The 19,681-nt window shown below is 35.9% G+C and overlaps 3 protein-coding genes and 1 long non-coding RNA gene across 5 annotated transcripts; 3 read left to right on the forward strand and 1 right to left on the reverse strand.

The window, feature by feature from the left end:
• Nucleotides 1-59: 59 nt before the first annotated feature.
• LOC9321817 lies at nt 60-2,050 on the forward strand. The gene is made up of 4 exons (XM_002883589.2): nt 60-172; nt 1,032-1,303; nt 1,462-1,650; nt 1,748-2,050. Exons 2-4 carry the CDS (start codon nt 1,055-1,057, stop codon nt 1,829-1,831), a joined length of 522 nt encoding a protein of 173 aa, XP_002883635.1. The 5' UTR covers nt 60-172; nt 1,032-1,054; the 3' UTR covers nt 1,832-2,050.
• A 2,243-nt stretch (nt 2,051-4,293) lies between these two features.
• Nucleotides 4,294-8,030, forward strand: LOC9319703 (long chain acyl-CoA synthetase 8). Of its 2 annotated transcripts, none has more exons than XM_002883590.2 (12): nt 4,294-4,580; nt 4,711-5,237; nt 5,329-5,409; nt 5,498-5,770; nt 5,863-5,994; nt 6,090-6,263; nt 6,347-6,576; nt 6,824-6,941; nt 7,022-7,153; nt 7,227-7,361; nt 7,453-7,659; nt 7,740-8,030. In XM_002883590.2, the coding sequence occupies exons 2-12, from the start codon at nt 4,722-4,724 to the stop codon at nt 7,902-7,904; spliced, it is 2,163 nt and encodes a 720-aa protein (XP_002883636.1). In that variant the 5' UTR covers nt 4,294-4,580; nt 4,711-4,721; the 3' UTR covers nt 7,905-8,030. The 2 variants fall into 2 exon arrangements, with proteins under 2 accessions (XP_002883636.1, XP_020886978.1); XM_021031319.1 differs by having other exon boundaries at nt 4,451-4,576.
• Nucleotides 8,031-8,173: 143 nt separating this feature from the next.
• On the reverse strand, nt 8,174-9,879 carry LOC9319704. The gene is made up of 6 exons (XM_002885705.2): nt 9,494-9,879; nt 9,267-9,412; nt 9,010-9,169; nt 8,785-8,883; nt 8,612-8,694; nt 8,174-8,533 (listed from the first exon to the last, which is right to left on the reverse strand). The coding sequence occupies exons 1-6, from the start codon at nt 9,848-9,850 to the stop codon at nt 8,395-8,397; spliced, it is 984 nt and encodes a 327-aa protein (XP_002885751.1). The 5' UTR covers nt 9,851-9,879; the 3' UTR covers nt 8,174-8,394.
• Nucleotides 9,880-17,322: 7,443 nt separating this feature from the next.
• On the forward strand, nt 17,323-18,629 carry LOC110230239. The gene is made up of 2 exons (XR_002333354.1): nt 17,323-17,590; nt 18,283-18,629. It is a non-coding gene; the product is annotated as an uncharacterized LOC110230239 (long non-coding RNA).
• The last annotated feature ends 1,052 nt before the right edge of the window (nt 18,630-19,681 follow it).

Here is a 19,681-nt window from a genome sequence, read left to right on the forward strand (position 1 = left end):
ATTTAAGAAGCTAAACAGTTAAGAAAAAAAAATATATATATTTCAGAAGAAACTAAAATAATTCTTGTTTTTATTTCTGAACAGTAGCGATTTTGGACCTTTGATCAAAGGAAGAAGAAGACTTTGGAGATCAAGACAGTCTCTTTTTGTTTACCCAATTCCTCTTGATCTGGTACGTTTACATATGAAATCTCCTCATCTTGTAACCTCTCTTCACTTAGAGATTTAATCACCGAACAAATTATTCGGAATGGGTTTCATTGATTTGTTTAAAGAATGATCTTTCTGGTTCAAATGAAAGTTTTTCAGAGTACCCATCTCGATTTCCCTTTATTCCTTGTTGCAAAAATGTCGAATTTTTTCGTATGTCTCATGTTGAGGAAAAGCTGCACACAAAGTGTTCGTCAAAATGCCGCAACGAAAGTTATTAACATTCCAGATCAGATTATTATTTGTACATCTATGGAGTTAGTTAGCGATCAGTGTTATCTTGCTTACCTAAGGTGGATTATTTCTTGAAAATTTGTGGTTTTTGTTTTGAACATGTCACTCAATTCTTGTAGCATAGTTCATTACCAAATTCTAAGTATAGCACAGTAAGTCGCAATTGGGTTTGCATATCGAGATTAGTTTTTGTATGGTCAGCTTCTTGTTAGGATTATCAAGGAACTTAGGGCTTGCGGTCTTTGTGGTGAAGCTTCAGTGATGATCTCTGAAGTGTTTTTGTTGAGGTCATTATGAGAGAGAGAGAGAGAGAGGTACCGTCTCAACCGTGTCCAGGATGAGTGTGTTCTTGTAAGAGGTCTTCTGGTTAAATTTAAAAGAGGGATTTTTTTAAAGTTTTGCGCCCAAATGAGCCTATATCTGTCGCATCTTAGTTTCTCTGATTGAACTGAAGGTAGTACAAAAATGGCCACTGAAAGTTCATTTCTACTTGATGCTTGATGTATGTGTTGGAGTTGGGCTGATGGTTCCATTGTTTCATTGATTCCAGTTTGGCTAAACTGTGTTTTTCTTTATCTTTGGTGTAGAAAGAAGATCCCTGTTTCTGGTTATGATGTCTCGGCAGAGTCAGTTATTTACATTGCTTAAGAGAAGGTTTCATTCCCCGTCTAGTGATGCCCCAACGGAGACCTTAAGAAAGAAGATAGCCGATTTGCAAAAGAGTAAGAAGCGAAGGAACCCAATAAAGAACCAGTTTCTAGTTGAGGTTCCAGAATCAAGATCGTATTTGGACACTGCAACGATGCCTATGTTCCTCGCTGTGGTCGGTATCGCATTGTTTGCAAAGGTGTTAATGATGGTAAGTAGTAAGCGTTCTTCTACCATCTCTTTCTTGTCAATGATTTGAGTAGCTATTAAGCAGATGTGCCCTCGTTGCTCTATGCCTACTTTGCAATATATGTAGTTTAAAATAAAATCTGAGGAAATTGCTGATTTTCATTGTTGGTTTGTTGCCAGATTGATGATTCGAAATCCCAAGAAATGATTGAACGCAAGATAAAGAATGCACCACCGGGACAAGGCACAGTGCGGATAATTGAGCGTGAGGAGTGGGATGAGTTTAGAGAAGTAAGGCCAAGAACACCTTTTGAGTCCAAGCTTGCTCGCCCAAATGCACAAATAAGAACTGGAGAACCTGTGCGCAAGGTAAACACTTCTATTCAATCATCAACCCTTACTGTATTTTCCTAAATCGTATCCTCATTCGATAATCAGACTTTTTGCTTGTTTCCTTTTTCATCAGGATGACTTGACGAACTGGACAATAGACGTGCTAACAAACGCACTGGAACGAACCGAAGAAAGTGTTCGCCGCAGATCCAGTTAGATTTTCATGAGTTCTCCTCAATTCAATGGGAGCTTCCTAGTTAATATACATACTAGATAAATTACCCGCACTATGTGCGGGATGAAATGACAATTAAAGAAGTGCATTGTAGTTTTAGTTATAAAAATTATTGTATTATTATCCGAAATCCAAAATCTGTTAGTGTATTATGAAACATGTTAAAAAAACGTTTTATATTCCAATCATCGATTTTTCGTATCGGAATTCGTTTTACCCGTAAATTAATTAAAGACGACAATTTCTTTTCTAACGTAACTTAAATAACAAACACATATACATCTTTGTAAAAGAGTTGATGAAGATTTACAAAATTTAGATTGCTCGAAAACTAAGAAGATGTGTGTTTGGTAAATTTGAGAGGATGAAGATGATATCAGGGAATATATTTATAGAGAAATATTTTTGTAGGGTTCCGTTTAATTTTTGAAATTTGGATTGCCTTCAAAATTTGAAAAATTAATTTATTGTTGATTTTATGATAGATTTAGTTTTGAGAATTAATTTTATAAATGTAGTTTGGATTTATGAACCTAGGAAAATTTGTACTTACAAAAGTTATAAAATATATTCTAATATATTAATTTACATGAATTATAGGCTTACATGTTTGAGTTGTTAAATATATCTATATATATATATATATATATATGTGTTAGTCTGGATTTAAAAATATAGACCTTAGATCAATTTAATATATATACATATACACGAATTCTTTATGTATAGATAGAGATATGATGTTTGTATTACTGATGTTTAATGTTAATTAACGAATTAATTAGAATATCATGGCACATTTGTAACTAATCTAGTAATATATAGATCATTAGTTTGCTCGATTTATGAAATAAAAAATGTTTGTTTGATTTTAAGTTTAAGCTTGGACGTAGCATGTCTTAAATTTTAATATTAGATAATACAGATTTGTTATTTGTTATGCATATATAGAAAAAATGTAACATTTGTTTTGTGTTTGCTAATATAGAAATAATAAAGTTTGTCTCGTATACATTGTGTGTTTTTTTAATTTTTAATTAGAAATTCGTTTTTGATTAGTGGGATATATAGATACATGAGACTAATGACAAATTCTGTAAATAGTCTAATAAATCCTGGGTAATTATCTAAATAGAAGCCAAATCATTATAAGAGCGACACATCAGCGTGGCAATCTTGTTAATAACACATGATGGTAAGGTTTTTTTAAAAAAATATTTCTCTATTAATATATAGGGGATATATCTTCAAAATCTAATAATAGTGAAGAACACTCTCCGCCATTTTCCTAAGCGAACATAGGCATCATTACTTCATTAGGACACTAGAGATAAGAGCACAAGCCGTCTTGTAACGGAGAAATCTTGGAAATGGAGATATGAATATTTTTACTTTGTTTTGGAACTGCTTTATGTATTCATCTGTGTTTAACTCGCACACATTTTCATCAAAATCATTTCAAAGGGTTTGATTGGTAACTAGGACTCCTTACCGATCGGTTAAGGGTGTACCGTTTAGTATTTAACAATCGCAAAATTGGAACCGCTATTTCTTGTCCATTACCTTTTAACAGTCTTCTAAAATACGCTAGACGGTAGTCGGGCGGTGGATCACCGTATAGCGCCTAACTGTATATGCGGAGTATATACGGTGAATATATATTTTTTAATATATATATATATATATATATATATATATAATATAAATATATTGCAAATGGAATATATATAATATCATAAAAAAACAATTGTCAAAAAAAATAAAAGGAGTCTCACGTTAAACTCCAACTCTCAAAAAAATGAAAACATAATGACAACCGTATTTAGATATGCAGCACCATATAAGTGGCCATATTGAGCCGTATAACGCCTTATAATGGCCGTATTGAGCCGTATAACGCCGTATAATGGCCGTATTGAGCCGTATAGCGCCGTGTAAGTGGCCGTATTGAACCCAACCGTATTTGTTAAACGCATAGCCTAAAAACTGTACAGTTGTCTGCCGTATAGCGTATAGCTACCGTATATACGGCCGCCTAGGGTGTATTTTAGAACATTGTCTTTTAAGTATTTTAGTATCGCTTACCGTTTCGTTGATTGAAATATACTCCCTCTGTTTCACAAAAAGTGTCATTTTAGAGTTTTGCACACAGATTAAGAAAACATTAAATTTTTTGTTTTTTCAAAACAAAAACATCATTAACTATATACCTAAACATAATCTGCCCAATAGTAAAACAATCTGCAGAATACTAATAGTCATAAAACATAAAAAATCATTAAATTTTGCATTGAAAACCTAAAACGACACTCTTTATGAAACAAAAATAAAACCTTAAAACGACACTCTTTATAAAACGGAGGGAGTAGCGTTTTGAGAAAATAGACGTTTCTGGTTGCTTCTGATTTGAAAAATCGTCGTTTTCACAATATTCAATTGGAGAATCTTAAGAACTTCAACGAAGCAGCTTCTCCGGAATTTTAGGCAAACGTGGCAAGAAAAAGCCAAACGGAGAAACATACACGTGTCCCTCCATTTACCAAATGCCACGTGCCCATTACCGACGAAACATTCCTTAACCACAGCTGCCCGAAAAAGGACAGAGTCCACAAGCTTCGGATTGTTCACAAGTAACATCGAAAAGGTTTAAACTTTCTCGTTTTTTCCTGGAACCCGATTCGAAGAAAGCATCAAGACACTTCCTTTCACTGATCCCTCGATCCATTCGTAGGTAAACCATTTCCAAAACCATTTTTTTCGATCCCTCAACTTTGGATTTTGTTGTGATCTACCGGTTTTGCTTTTGCCCGATCGATCATCGGATCACTGTGATTAGTGTTATTGTTCCTTTCTTTGTGTAGCTTTCGCTCTTATGGAAGATTCTGGAGTGAATCCAATGGATTCACCGTCTAAAGGCAGTGGATTTGGAGTTTATGGAATCATAGGAGGTGGAATTGTGGCTTTACTTGTACCAGTGTTACTCTCTGTGGTGTTGAATGGAAGCAAAAAGGGTAAAAAGAGAGGTGTTCCGATCAAAGTAGGCGGCGAGGAAGGTTACACGATGCGTCATGCTCGTGCTCCTGATTTGGTTGATGTTCCTTGGGAAGGAGCTACTACTATGCCTGCTTTGTTTGAGCAGTCTTGTAAGAAGTATTCGAAAGATCGGTTACTTGGGACTAGAGAGTTTATAGATAGGGAATTTGTAACTGCTAGTGATGGGAGGAAGTTTGAGAAGCTTCATTTAGGAGAGTATAAATGGCAAAGTTATGGAGAGGTTTTTGAACGTGTTTGTAACTTTGCGTCGGGGTTAGTTAATGTCGGACATAATGTTGATGATCGTGTTGCTATCTTTTCGGATACTCGAGCTGAGTGGTTTATCGCGTTTCAGGTTTGTTTATTAGCTAATGGTTGCAATTTGTTTTTGTGGGTTTGGTTTGTATTTGTTTGATGAAATGGGTTTTATTGTTGCAAAATTTCAGGGATGTTTCAGGCAGAGCATAACCGTTGTTACTATATATGCTTCTTTAGGAGAAGAGGCTTTGATTTACTCACTCAATGAGGTTGGTAGGGGAAGTTTTGTATGTTTATGTTTTTTATTAGTAAACTTGGTTGTTGGACCTCTGAATCTTGGTATCTTATTGTTGACAGACTCGAGTATCAACCTTGATATGCGACTCGAAACAACTTAAGAAGTTGTCTGCAATACAATCAAGCTTGAAAACTGTGAAGAATATTATTTACATTGAAGAAGATGGAGTAGATGTTACTTCTAGTGACTTAAATAGTATGGGTGACATCACTGTTTCGTCGATCTCTGAAGTTGAGAAACTGGGGCAGAAGAACCATGTTCCACCGATCTTACCTTCGAAGAATGGAGTTGCTGTTATAATGTTTACCAGTGGTAGTACCGGTCTACCAAAGGTATGTGTTGGACTGTGTCTACTCTCTTCTTTATGTGTTTTGTTTACCTGAATTCTTGATTGATGTACCTTACATTGTGTGCATTCACACAGGGAGTTATGATTACCCACGGAAATCTTGTCGCAACTGCTGCAGGAGTTATGAAGGTGGTTCCAAAGCTGGATAAGAATGATACATATATTGCATACTTACCTTTGGCTCATGTGTTTGAGCTGGAAGCTGAGGTATGTTGCTATGCTCTCTCTCACTCTCCATGTCTCTCTTATTTTAATTGCTACCTTGTTGTCTTGCTCTTTCTTACCAAATCATGGTTTTTCAGATTGTGGTCTTTACCTCAGGTAGTGCCATCGGTTACGGCTCAGCAATGACTTTAACTGACACTTCAAATAAAATTAAGAAAGGAACCAAAGGAGATGTTTCAGCTCTGAAGCCAACTATAATGACTGCAGTTCCAGCTATTCTGGATCGTGTCCGAGAAGGAGTTCTTAAAAAGGTACCATCTTAGCGACGACAATGTTGTGTGTATTTTTGGACTTACTTACTTGATCACTTATATCTGTGTATGTAATAATCTAGGTTGAGGAAAAGGGAGGGATGGCGAAGACCCTTTTTGACTTTGCATACAAGCGCCGGTTAGCAGCTGTGGATGGAAGTTGGTTTGGTGCCTGGGGTTTGGAGAAAATGTTTTGGGATACTCTTGTCTTCAAGAAAATACGCGCTGTGCTTGGAGGACACATCCGATTTATGCTCTGTGGAGGAGCTCCTCTATCTCCTGATTCGCAACGCTTCATCAATATCTGCATGGGGTAAAGTGGTCTCACATCTGACATTTTCATATGAGTCTTGTCCCATTTTGGCTTAGGCAAACGCCATTAAAATCAAATGGATTCTGTGTTACTTATTAGTGATGTTTTGATATGTTTGAACTTGAACCCACTGTCTTTTGCTTGGTGAAACTCATCTGGTCTGTTTTTTTTCTGTATTCTTCTTTGCAACTTCACAATGCTTGGGCTTAGTTTGTTCTGATAGTGATTGCGCATTGTTTTCTGTTAGGTCTCCCATCGGCCAAGGATATGGATTGACTGAAACATGTGCTGGAGCTACGTTTTCTGAGTGGGACGATCCTGCTGTTGGCCGTGTGGGACCTCCACTTCCATGCGGCTATGTTAAGGTTTGCAGACAATCTTTAACACAACACTTTGAAAATGTGTAAATTTGTTGTAATCATGAGTAACAAATTTCATCTTGCAGCTCGTTTCTTGGGAAGAAGGTGGCTACAGAATTTCAGACAAACCAATGCCCAGAGGGGAGATTGTGGTAGGTGGTAACAGTGTAACAGCAGGTTACTTCAACAATCAAGAAAAAACCGATGAGGTTTACAAGGTAAATCACATTCAGGGAGCTTAATTGATCCGCTTGGTATATAGATTTCTGAGGATCCATGTGACAATTTCAGGTCGATGAGAAGGGCACGAGGTGGTTTTACACCGGAGATATTGGGAGATTCCACCCTGATGGATGTCTCGAAGTCATCGACAGAAAGAAAGATATTGTTAAACTTCAACATGGGGAATACGTATCCCTTGGAAAGGTTTGCCCATAAAACTTAAATTCCACATAGAGGATGGTATATGATAAAATCTCCTCATGCTTTTGCATTGTCTGGATCACACAATTCACAGGTGGAGGCAGCTTTGGGTTCGAGCAATTACGTTGATAACATCATGGTTCACGCGGACCCAATGAACAGCTACTGTGTAGCTCTTGTTGTTCCATCACGAGGAGCGTTAGAGAAATGGGCAGAGGAAGCAGGAGTTAAACACAGTGAATTCGCTGAGCTATGCGAGAACAGTGAAGCAGTCAAGGAGGTTCAACAATCTCTTACCAAGGTTTGTATTTTCAATAGCTGTCTCAGGTTTTTCAGTTACTTCTGGTAGGTATATGTTTTCCAAAACTGTTATTATTTCAGGCCGGAAAGGCGGCAAAGCTCGAAAAGTTTGAACTTCCAGCAAAGATCAAGTTGCTGCCGGAGCCGTGGACACCGGAGTCGGGATTGGTCACAGCTGCTCTTAAGATAAAGAGGGAACAAATAAAGTCCAAGTTCAAAGATGATCTCAACAAGTTGTATGCCTAAAAACTTTTCTTGGACTTGTGACAAACTCCATATACTTCAGTTTGACTTTCCTCATTTTGTTATTATCTACATTAAACTTGGAGTTTTTCTCCTTTTGTTAATTCAATATCTATATGATTCCACTTCCATCAGCTATAGAAGAGAGTAAATCATTGTGGTATATAAGGAGCTGAAGTAGTTTGCTCTTGTAGAAGCAAATCAAAGCAATGACTAATTTTATCGCGGTTTTGTTGATTATTCGAAAAGTAGACAGTTTTTTAGCTTCGAGGGATCGAAAAACCTCCTTTAGGTAAAACTTCTATACTTTCTTAACCATAAGAAATTCTCTGTATACAAAGGTACAAATGAAATCCTCCTTATGATTGTGACGTTGGTGGTTTATCATGTTTGATAATGTCATCATCAGCAGAAACTTGATGGTCTCTGGAAAACCTTCGTCGGTTTTCTGGACAATCCATGAAAATCGTTTCGTCATCGAGCGTTGATGTTACTATTCATTTGGGTCAGATGATGCAGAATCTTTGGGAGCTATTATCGTCTCTGACACTGCTGGTCGTAGGAGAAGATACAAAGAAGGTCCCAAGAATGGAATCACCGATACCGGTAAAAGCCAAATGCCTTTATCAAACCTGATAAAGAAGCAGTGCGTTTAGAGATATGGAAAAGGTTGAGTTAAACACTGTCAAATAGTTTTACATAGAACTCACCATTTTCGGGTGGTCATGTCGTTGTAAACCCAAAACGGAGCGAATGCAGACAGTAAACAGAAATCAAGACTCGTTACATGAATCTGCATTTTAGAATGTTAAGTCCTGTTATGTCAACAAGACTAGCAAGAACATGAGTTCATTTCTGGAAAAAAGGAGAATATCGGGCTTACGAATTTGCTCTCTCGAAAGTACTGATAGAACTCTGTCCAATCACCGGCATTACCAACTACTGAATAAAGAATTATACCCAGTCCTGCAACAAGAGTTACCTGATGTATAAACTGTGTTAACTCCAATAACCAAAAACCAAAGGCGAGAGACACTTTGCTTTTTTCTTCTAGTTCAGTGATAACACATCAAGATTTAGAGAAGTGAGAGTGAGAAAGATCTCTTACCCCAGCAGTTGCTTTTGATTCCAGAACATTCAAAGGCCATTGTCTCAGTTCAGTCTCTGAAACAGGAGGAGAAGGAGGATTCCACAGTGCAAAATAAGGTAACAAAGCGTATACACCACCGAAAAACGAAAGCACGACAAAAGGCCAAGCCGGAGTTTTACTGTCGAACAAAGGCATCTATTAGTGTTCCTAAAAGAGCTTCACTTGAACAAACTCTAATATGGTAAACTCTCTAAAGAGGACAATGGAGATGATACCTTCGAGCAGTGGGAAGCAAGAGCATGCCATAAACCAAAGGCCACAAACCCATAATGTACCATAACCCAACAAGGATCTGATTCATTCTAAAACCATCATCACCTTTCAAATTCAAAAGCTTTTTCAAAAAGTACAAGTCTTGTGTCTGCAATGAAAAACCTAAGATTGTGATTGCAAAAACCACACATTTACGAGATTTGACTAATAAGTATGTGAAGATGCGTACCGGTGTTTGATCAGGAGCGAGATTGAAGCAATAGTACAAAAGCGCACCCCATAACGCAAAAAGCAAAATTGAGCTTGACCAATCTCTTCCTTCTTCTTGAATTTGAGTTTTCTCTGGTTCTTCTGGGTTGTTTAAAGAGCTTTTGCAGATATGGAAGAATGTGTCTTTCCTCGAGAAACGGTGATTGTGATGGAGAATTTTATCGGATTTTAGAAAAGTTGAAGAAGAAGAAGCTCGTGATTGTAGAAGAAGGAGGTTTTTTGGGGATTGTCTTAAGGATTGGTGTGGTCTCGAGGGTTTAAGAAGAAGAGGAAGACGAGAGAAGTTGCAGGAGATGAGGTTAATGCTTTCCAACATTTTTCTTTCTCTTCCTCTTTTTTTGTCAATATTTGTTTTAGACCACCAAAAAAAAAAAAAAAAAGGAAAGTGTTATAATAATTACTTTATTATATGGTGTATATAAATATAAATAATAGAGAAAGAATTATACCTGTAGAAGGATCGGGATACTGAAAATAAAAAGATGAGAGGAGGAGAGAGAGTTCTTATAACTTCTTATTGTTGAAGTATGAAATGTGATTTACAACGAACGAATTCGTTCGTTTATATAGGCAGGAAAAAGTAAGTTACTATGCATGCATAGTGACGGTAGGCTCCACACAAATTATATTTTAATCTTAATCTTTTGAACGCGTAGTGTCTATTGTTGACGCTGTATTTTTCTGACTTTTGTAACACTCCCCCTTGGAGACCAGTGTCACTATGTCTCTTGCGTAATATCTTCTGTTGTCTCGTTAAAAACCTTTCTAGGAAAACCCGGTGGGAAAAACCATAGTAGGTAAAAAGAGTGCAACCGCGCAAGCTCCCCCTCGAATGATCAGGATCATAACTTACAAGTCTTGTTGACGACGCATTCCAATGTTATGAACATGTTTCCTGAATATAGAGGTGGGTAATGATTTCGTGAAGAGATCCGCAGAATTCTCGGATGATCGGACATATCTTACTTCAATGTCTTTATTCTTCACGAGCTCTTGGGTGTATGAAAAGAACTTAGGAGGGATATGTTTGGTTCTATCGCTTTTGATATATCCTTCCTTTGTCTGAGCAACACATGCAGCATTGTCTTCATACAAGATAGTTGGCTCCGTATTCAGACGAATTCCACTACTCGTTTGAATGTGTCGACTTATTGATCGTAGCCACACGCATTCTCTACTCGCTTCATGGAGTGCGATGATTTCAGCATGATTTGAAGAAGTAGCTACAAGTGTCTGCTTCTGAGAACGCCATGATATAGCAGTACCTCCAATCGTGAATACGTATCCTGTTTGGGATCGAGCTTTGTGTGGATCTGATAAATATCCTGCATCTGCAAAACCAATCATTTGACCATTTATATTTTTAGGATAAAATAACCCTAAATCAATAGTCCCTTGAAGATAACGAAAGACATGTTTAATTCCGTTCCAATGTCTTCGTGTAGGAGATGAACTAAATCTAGCCAAAAGATTGACTGAAAATGATATATCAGGTCGAGTGCAATTTGCAAGATACATAAGGGCTCCAATTGCACTTAGATACGGTACTTCAGGACCGAGTATCTCTTCATTCTCCTCATGCGGTCGAAATGGATCACTTTCAACGTTAAGTGATCTAACGACCATAGGAGTACTCAGAGGAGTTGCCTTATCCATGTTGAATCGTTTTAGCACTCTTTTAGTATACGTGGATTGGTGCACAAATATACCCTTTTGGGAATGTTCAATTTGTAGGCCAAGACAAAACTTTGTTTGTCCGAGATCTTTCATCTCGAATTCCCCTTTTAAATAGTTTGTTGCTTTCTGTATTTCATCTTGAGTCCCAATTATATTTAGATCATCAACATATACTGCGATTATCACAAATCCGGATTTTGTTTTCTTGATGAAAACACATGGGCATATAGGATCGTTCACATATCTTTCTTTCGTTAAATGTTCACTGAGACGATTATACCACATTCGCCCAGATTGCTTTAACCCATAAAATGATCTTTGCAACTTTATTGCACATAACTCTTTGGGTTTAGATTTCAATGCTTCTGGCATATTAAACCCGTCGGGAACTCTCATATAGATATCTGTATCTAATGATCCATACAAATATGCTGTAACAACATCCATGAGACGCATTTCTTAATTTTTATGAGCCGCTAGACTCATCAAGAATCTAAACGTTATTGCATCCATAACGGGGGAATATGTTTCCTCATAATCAATCCCGGGTCTTTGAGAAAATCCTTGAGCTACGAGACGAGCCTTGTATCTCGTAATTTCATTTTTCTCATTTCGTTTTCTAACGAAAACCCACTTGTATCCAACCGGTCTCACATCTTCAGGTGTGAGTATAATAGGTCCGAATACATTTCGCTTATTAAGTGAATCAAGTTCGACTTGGATGGCATCCTTCCATTTTATCCAGTCGTGTCTCTTTTGACATTCATATACAGACTGTGGTTCTGGATCTTCGTTTTCCTCATTTATTTCTTTTGCTACGAGGTATGAGAAAACGTCATCGACTTCATCCATTTTATTTCGATCCCAGATCTTTCCATTATGGATATAGTTGATAGAAATCTCATGATTTCCTTCAGGCTCATGATGCTCATCATTGTCATTAGACTCATGATTCGTTTCTTCCAAAATGCTTTCTGCTATTTTGGGAATATCGAGCTTTTCAGCTTCCTTTCGCTTTCTAGGATTTTTATCCTTAGAACCAACTGGTCTACCACGCTTCAGGCGTGTTCTAGACTCACGTGTATCGTCTCCTTTTCCATGTTCTTGTGGAATTTCAATCCAAGCAGGAACATTTGCAGCTGGAATATGTGATTTAGTTATCGTTTTAGTATCTGCAAAAGCATCAGGTAATTGATTTGCTATACTTTGTAAATGCATAATTCGTCGAACTTCCAGTTCCGACTGTTTCGTAGGAGGATCGAGATGTAACAAAGATGGTACACTCCACTTTATATTCTTTCCTACTTGTTTGTTTTCTCCCCTAGAACTGGGAACTCTTTTTATCAAAATGACAGTCAGCAAAGCGTGCCGTAAAGAGGTCACCAGTTCGAGGTTCTAAATACCTTATAATAGATGGAGAATCATAACCCACATATATCCCTAACCTTCGTTGGGGTCCCATCTTTGTACGTTGTGGCGGTGCTACAGGCACATATACCGCACAACCGAAAATCTTTAGATGAGAAATATTTGGTTCATGACCAAATACTAGTTGTAATGGGGAATATTTATGATATGCACTTGGTCTCATTCGGATAAGTGCTTCAGCATGCAAAATAGCGTGTCCCCATACAGAGGTTGGGAGTTTTGATCTCATGATCAATGGTCTTGCAATTAATTGCAGGCGTTTAATTAAAGATTCAGCCAAACCATTTTGTGTGTGAACATGAGCTACAGGATGTTCTACTTCAATTCCCGTTACTATACAATAATCATTAAAAGCTTGGGATGTGAATTCACCAGCGTTGTCTAGTCTAACTCTTTTAATAGGGTAATCAGAAAACTGAGCCCTCAGTTTGATTATTTGAGTTAGAAATCTCGCAAATGCAATATTTCGAGATGATAATAGACAAACATGTGACCATCTGCTGGATGCGTCAATTAATACCATGAAATAGTGGAATGGTCCACATGGTGGATGTATTGGTCCACAAATATCTCCTTGAATTCGTTCAAGGAATTTTGGTGATTCTTTATCAATTTTGGCTGGCGATGGCCTTATGATAAGTTTTCCAAGAGAACATGCAGCACATGTCTTTTTATTCCCATGATATATCTCCTGGATTTTCAATGGGTGTCTATGTGAGCTCTCTATGATTTTTCGCATCATCGAGGTGCCTGGATGACCGAGGCGATCATGCCATAATGTGAAATCTTCTGGATTTCTTTTAATCACTAGATGCGATTCGATTGCACTTATATGAGTATAATGCAATCCTGAAGGAAGTTTTGGAAATTTTTCCAATATAAGCCTTTTTCCCGATTTATCAGAAGTTATGTACATATACTTCTTTTCATTCTCAGTTGCAGACTGAGTATCATATCCTTGAAGGTATATGTCTTTGAAACTCAACAAATTCCTTTTAGATTTTGGAGAATACAAGGCATTTTTTATGGAAAACTTGGTTCCATTAGGCAACATAAAGTTGGCCATACCAGTTCCTTCAATCACGTCTACAGGACCTGATATTGTATTGACAATCATGTTTGTCGGTTTTAAGTTAGAGAAATATCTTTTGTCCTTTAGAATAGTGTGTGTTGTCCCACTATCTGGTATGCAAATTTCTTGAGCCATTTCCTTGGAGATTGTTTCATCCATTTCTGTGATTAAGATAAACATCAATAAAAAGAAAGTAAATTTTATTCATAAAAGGAAAACACACAATAATTATACATTAAATTGTTGTTAAAACAACATTATTTTTTTTAAAATAACAAAAGCATAATATTATATATATGACATAACTAGAGACTATTTCAGCAGTCTCAATACAAGCTCTTTAGTTAACCGCAAGAGCGGTCTAATCCAAATCATTTGCAAAGGAGGGAGAATCGAGATACGATGTATCCTCGAAGTTTTCTGCTAAATTGACTTCTTTCCCTTTTCCTTTCGTGGAATTCATGTACAACTTACAAAGATGTGGAGGAGTTCGACAAGTACGGGCCCAATATCCCTTAGATCCACATCTATAACACACATTCTCACTCTTCTGGGTGGAATTTTCTTGGTGTTCCTTCCCTTTTGAATCATTTTGAGGACGAACCCATTTGAACGACCCCCTTCCACGTGAGTTGTAATTTCTTCCACGCCCATGATTAAAACGACCACCACGACCCCGATATGATTGATTCCCTTTCTCAGGATAGTTTACATCCTTTTTCTCTGGATTTTTTACATCCGTTGCATTCACTTCAGGGAATGCTTTGGTTCCTGCAGGCCGAGCATTGTGGTTTTTGATGAGAAGTTCATTATTCTTCTCTGCTATCATAAGCGCCACAATCAGCTCGGAAAACATTTTGTACTTGCAGTTCCTGTATTGTTCTGCAAGAACATAGTGCTCCTTATGGAATGTAAGGTAGGTTTTATTGAGCATTTCGTCTTCGCTCACTTTCTTACCACAGTATTCCAATTGAGCCACGATTCTTAACATGGTAGAATTATACTGTGCTACCTTGTTAAAATCTAGGAACCTCAAATTTGCCCATTCGTCAAGGGCATGTGGGAGAGTTATTGCTTTCTGGTTGTCAAACCTATTTTTTAAAGCTTTCGACAACTCCACGGGGTCTTTTACATTTGCATAATCATGCATCAGATTTTCATCTAGATGCTTTCTTAGAAAAATTATCGCCTTTGCCTTTTCATTGGCAGGTGATTCATTTTTCTCTTTTATCGTCTCTAATAGATTCTGCGAATCTAAATGAAGTTCCACATCAGTGGTCCATGCTATGTAATTTGCTCCAGTGATTTGAAGAGCTTGGATCTTAAGCTTTTCAATGTTTGCCATTTGTTTTCTAAAAATAAAAACATAGAATATTATTAGAAATCTTTATTTAATTTATTTTAAAATATATTTAAAATGAACCGTTTACATTAATAATGCAAGCGATTACAAAAAGAAAAAGCGTACAAACAAGTAAACTAATAGTCAAACGAAATTCTTGCGGAGTAAAATCTACAACACAAAGATTATAGATACACATAATAATGATTCCAAAAACAAATATTAAAAATAATCGAAACATTCTTCAAAACTTCAAAACTTCAAAATTCTTCTTCTTTTTTCGGAGAGATTTTTTTTAGAGAGATGAAAAAATTTTGTTTTGATGAAATGAATGAGAAAATGAATGAATTTATAGATTGAAAAATACTATTCCTAGCCGTTGGAAAAAGTTGAATTTTTTGAAAAAATTTTGAAATTTTTCTTTGAGACCGTTGGCGGAAAAAGATTTAAACAAAAAAATTAATCTGAAAAATTAGAGATCAATAAGATAAAAATTATCGATTCAGATAAAAATATTTATACAGGTGAATAAACCATAATATAAACAAATAATTCACAGTGATATTATGGTGACGAATTATCCACATAGAAACAGTAAATATATATGTGGCGGCTCAGCCGACCGGTAGTAGAAATAAATATTTAAAGCAGTGCATAAAACTAAGGCGGCTCAGCCGACCGGCAACAGAAATAAATATCTAAAGCAGTACATAAAATTAAGGCGGCTCAGCCGACCGGTAGCAGAAATAAATATTTAAAGCAGTGAATAAAATTTCAGGTGGCTCAGCCAACCATTAACAGAAAATAATTAATTATGGTGCATGAAGTAATTTCAGGTGGCTCAGCCAACCATATAGTTTCTTTTATTTATTTATATAATTTTCTTTTCTCTTTTTTTTTTCTCATATTTTTTCTTTTAACGAGGCGACATACTGGCCGGTATATTACCGTATTTTTTTTTCAGCGATCATAGAATGATCGTGCTGATAACGTGTTATAATAATTACTTTATTATATGGTGTATATAAATATAAATAATGGAGAAAGAATTATACCCGTAGAAGGATCGGGATACTGAAAATAAAGAGATGAGAGGAGGAGAGAGAGTTCTTATAACTTCTTATTGTTGAAGTATGAAATGTGATTTACAACGAACGAATTCGTTCGTTTATATAGGCAGGAAAAAGTAAGTTACTATGCATGCATAGTGACGGTGGGCTCCACATAAATTATATTTTAATCTTAATCTTTTGAACGCGTAGTGTCTATTGTTGACGCTGTATTTTTCTGACTTTTGTAACAGAAAGGACTTTCAGGATTTATTAGAATTATATTTTGGGATTAGCTCTCGCGACGATGGCTAAAAGAAGAAGTTTTGATCGAATAAACCCCTCAAAGCCACATGTCATCAACACATGTATGATGAGCACCGAAAGATTACCATTCGTCATCATTTGCCGTCGAAACCTTCGATTTTTTTTTTTTTCAACTCAAAAAAGTCATTTCTCAAAAATGTTGTTACGATGCGATACAAACTTTTCGTGTCAAGTTATCCGCTTTTATTTTTGTACTTCGAGGGATTAGTGATAATTTAAAATTTGAAAATTCCTCCTTGTCGCTCTTAAAATCTTCCAAATATACTGAAAAGGCCGGCCATTCGGTTGACGAAGACACCATCTTCACCAGGTCTGAACAGTCTGTATAAAAAAACTACATATTGGTTGTCGGTGCCAATCATACACTTCATCACCCAGAGACGAGCTTCCACTTCTTTATGTAGTGGAAAAAGACTTCTTCAGATGTTGGCAGCTCCCATGGTTGGCGTCTCTCCATGTCGGAACCTTCGATTCTTTAGGTAAATGAAATTCATTTGTTTTTCACCGGCAATTAAAAAACAGCATCATGAATAAATTAAATACAGATCAATAAAACTCAAAAAGTTGCTAAACTCATAAAAAAAAAAATTGAGATCCAGCAAAACGGTAAAAGTAAATGAAATTAAGCGGCACATTATTTGGGTTTCTTTTGGGCTTTAGTTTATTTTCGTAATCCATTTTATATTGTTAGAGCACCTCCAATGGGAGGTTCTCTTCTATATTTTGATAAGTTCTCATCTGATTTTGGAAAAAATAATAATTCAAAACTGAATAAAGATGAGAGAATCGATTCTCTTGAGGGAGTTTTGAGATTTTGAGAGAGCCGGACACGTGTCAGTGTTCGATTGGAGGGAGTGTTTTAACAAAAGAAAAAAAAACACTCAATTTTTTTAGTTCTCTCTCTCGTAAAAAAAAACACTCTCTCTCTCTCTCGTTATCGCAACTGCGAAAAAAAAACTGATGAACAAACCTCAGAAACATCGCGATTTCCTGAGATTCCGATGAGTCGACACCGGAATCGTGGTTTGTGAGACTTACCTGCCGCCGGGATCATCAGCTGGATTCACGGTAAAGACCATCGGCGAATGGAGTCAAAACAAATCGAAGATTGGCGATGGAGAAGAAGGATTCGTTGAAGGATGGTCCAATTTCTTGTTCCAGGTATGAATCTAGCCCGTTTCCCATGTGTATCGTGACTTAGTTCGTTGTATTTTGTGGTCTCGATAGAAATTAGGGTTTGAACAAAATTAGAGTTTTGATTTGTAAATTAGGGTTCTTCATTTTTAGCGACAATAGGGTGATTATTAATCAATTTGGAGGCTTTTTGTTTGTAAATTTTCCATGATTGTTGACGAATTTGTCATAGATTGTTTGATTTAGGGTTCATAGTTTCGGAGAAAAAAATTATAATTTGGTTTTGTCATTTGAGAATTATTTGGGGGCATTGAATAGCTTAGGGAGAGTTCTACAATTCAACTTAGGCTATTTTGGTTTCTGGGTTCTTTTTTATTTTGCACCATGTCTTGTTCCTTGATCGGATTCTGATTTTAACAGATTATGCTTTGCAAGCTAGTTGAGTCTTGAGATCTAATAGAGTAGTTTATTGAAAGAAGAGATAGAATTCCATAAATGGTTGTCTCTGTTTTCATATGATTTTGTCCTATAAATGGTTGTTGTCTTGTAACCAAAATTTATTGAAAGAAGTGATAAAGTTTTGTGAATACCTTTAGGTCTTGTGGATTATTTGGATTTGTGACATTGTTCTCTTTGTTTTGATTGCTTAGTTCTATTGTGCATCTAGAGACTTTGTGACCCTTGTTCTAATCAAAGACAGTCAATTTTAAATATTCTAGGATTTTTGTTACCAATGTTGAGATGGATCTTTGTGGAGATAGCTTGATGCACCTACAGCTAGTATCCCATTGGCGCTTCAGAGTTTGTTTTACAAGCTTCAGTGTAACGACATTGGCGCTGACAAAGTCGTTTGGTTGGGATACATATGATTCTTTGTTCTCTTTAATGCTTTGTATCACTCACTCTCTTAAACACAAGCACAAAAATAACCTTGCTCTCTCATCCTCTCAAGTCTTTGGTTAGTTTCTTGTTTTATCACAAAGATATAAACGTTTTAGTTAGAGAGAAGAGAGAAAATATTAATTGTCTACATTTTGTTTATTGGATCACAAGATAATTCTTACAAGACACAACACACACATACTTACACTACATCTTTTACTTGCACCTCACATGAACCCATACTTTAAACCATACTTCCATGAATACAAGTACCAATCACCTCCCATGAATCAAAGAAAACATCAATTAAAAATGGAAGCTTAAGATTGATTGAAGATTCTTGTTCCACCAATGACCCGTGTTAAACCCTTGTGTTTAAACCTTTGTGCAATAATTATTGAGTTTTATGAAATAAAATATTTTTTAAAAAAACATCAATATTTTTTAAAAAACAAAACCTTTTTTTTTGCACATCTTTTTAAAAATGTTTGAAATAATGTATGTTTAATATTTTCTGAAATGTAATAATTATTAAGTTTTATGAAAAAATATTTTAATTATTTTTTTTTCTAAGAGAACCTCACTAGAGAACCTACCATTGGACTACAGAATTTTTTAAAAAAAAATAAAAGTTCTCATCTCACATTTTCAAAAAATTTATAATAAAAAACTTGAGAGAGACTCATGGAGAGAGCTCCCCATTAGAGATGCTCTTAGAGCTTTTCTTTCGGCCATGTTTGTAATGTTCCCATTAATAAAATATAATCTTGCGAGCAAAAAAAGATATTTTGTGAATTCAAAATATATTTTAGGAACTATTTCCTAGACTTAGGTTAAGCATTTTATCCACAGGAATAAGACGTTTTTGCCCTAATTGGTCGACATTTTGGCTGCTTGAATTATAGCTTATGATGAGCGACCGCTTGTACCTTCGCATAACTTTGGTGGTTTATAGTTTTGATAATTGGTTTCTCTAAACTATTTTTATGTGTTGTTTTCAAATATATGAGTTTTCTATAAAACCATAAACTGAAAACAGTAGTACAAACTTACAGGAACTTTAAATTTTAAATGTTAAATCAAAATCTCTAAATTTTAGATATTACTCTTTGTTTCATTAAAACTCAAAATGATTTTTAATATGAAACTGGTATTCATTTTACTTTTTCTTATATACTCTTTCTGTTTCACAAAAAGTGACATTTTGATACATTTTAAGACATGAATTAAATATAC

This window comes from Arabidopsis lyrata (genome assembly GCF_000004255.2).
Source record: "Arabidopsis lyrata subsp. lyrata unplaced genomic scaffold ARALYscaffold_3, whole genome shotgun sequence".
NCBI classification, from domain to species: domain Eukaryota; kingdom Viridiplantae; phylum Streptophyta; class Magnoliopsida; order Brassicales; family Brassicaceae; genus Arabidopsis; species Arabidopsis lyrata.

Bases quoted from the DNA above. Each gene is read 5' to 3' on its own strand.
- LOC9321817 (XM_002883589.2), top strand. From the start codon at position 1,055: ATGATGTCTCGGCAGAGTCAGTTATTTACATTGCTTAAGAGAAGGTTT. The intron at 1,304-1,461 runs GTAAGTAGTAAG...GTTTGTTGCCAG, and splicing joins TTGCAAAGGTGTTAATGATG to ATTGATGATTCGAAATCCCA. The intron at 1,651-1,747 runs GTAAACACTTCT...CTTTTTCATCAG, and splicing joins CTGGAGAACCTGTGCGCAAG to GATGACTTGACGAACTGGAC.
- LOC9319704 (XM_002885705.2), bottom strand. From the start codon at position 9,850: ATGTTGGAAAGCATTAACCTCATCTCCTGCAACTTCTCTCGTCTTCCT. The intron at 8,884-9,009 runs GTAAGAGATCTT...TTTATACATCAG, and splicing joins AATCAAAAGCAACTGCTGGG to GTAACTCTTGTTGCAGGACT. The intron at 8,695-8,784 runs GTAAGCCCGATA...TCTAAAATGCAG, and splicing joins ACTTTCGAGAGAGCAAATTC to ATTCATGTAACGAGTCTTGA.
- LOC9319703 (XM_002883590.2), top strand. From the start codon at position 4,722: ATGGAAGATTCTGGAGTGAATCCAATGGATTCACCGTCTAAAGGCAGT. The intron at 6,264-6,346 runs GTACCATCTTAG...GTAATAATCTAG, and splicing joins GAGAAGGAGTTCTTAAAAAG to GTTGAGGAAAAGGGAGGGAT. The intron at 6,577-6,823 runs GTAAAGTGGTCT...GTTTTCTGTTAG, and splicing joins TTCATCAATATCTGCATGGG to GTCTCCCATCGGCCAAGGAT.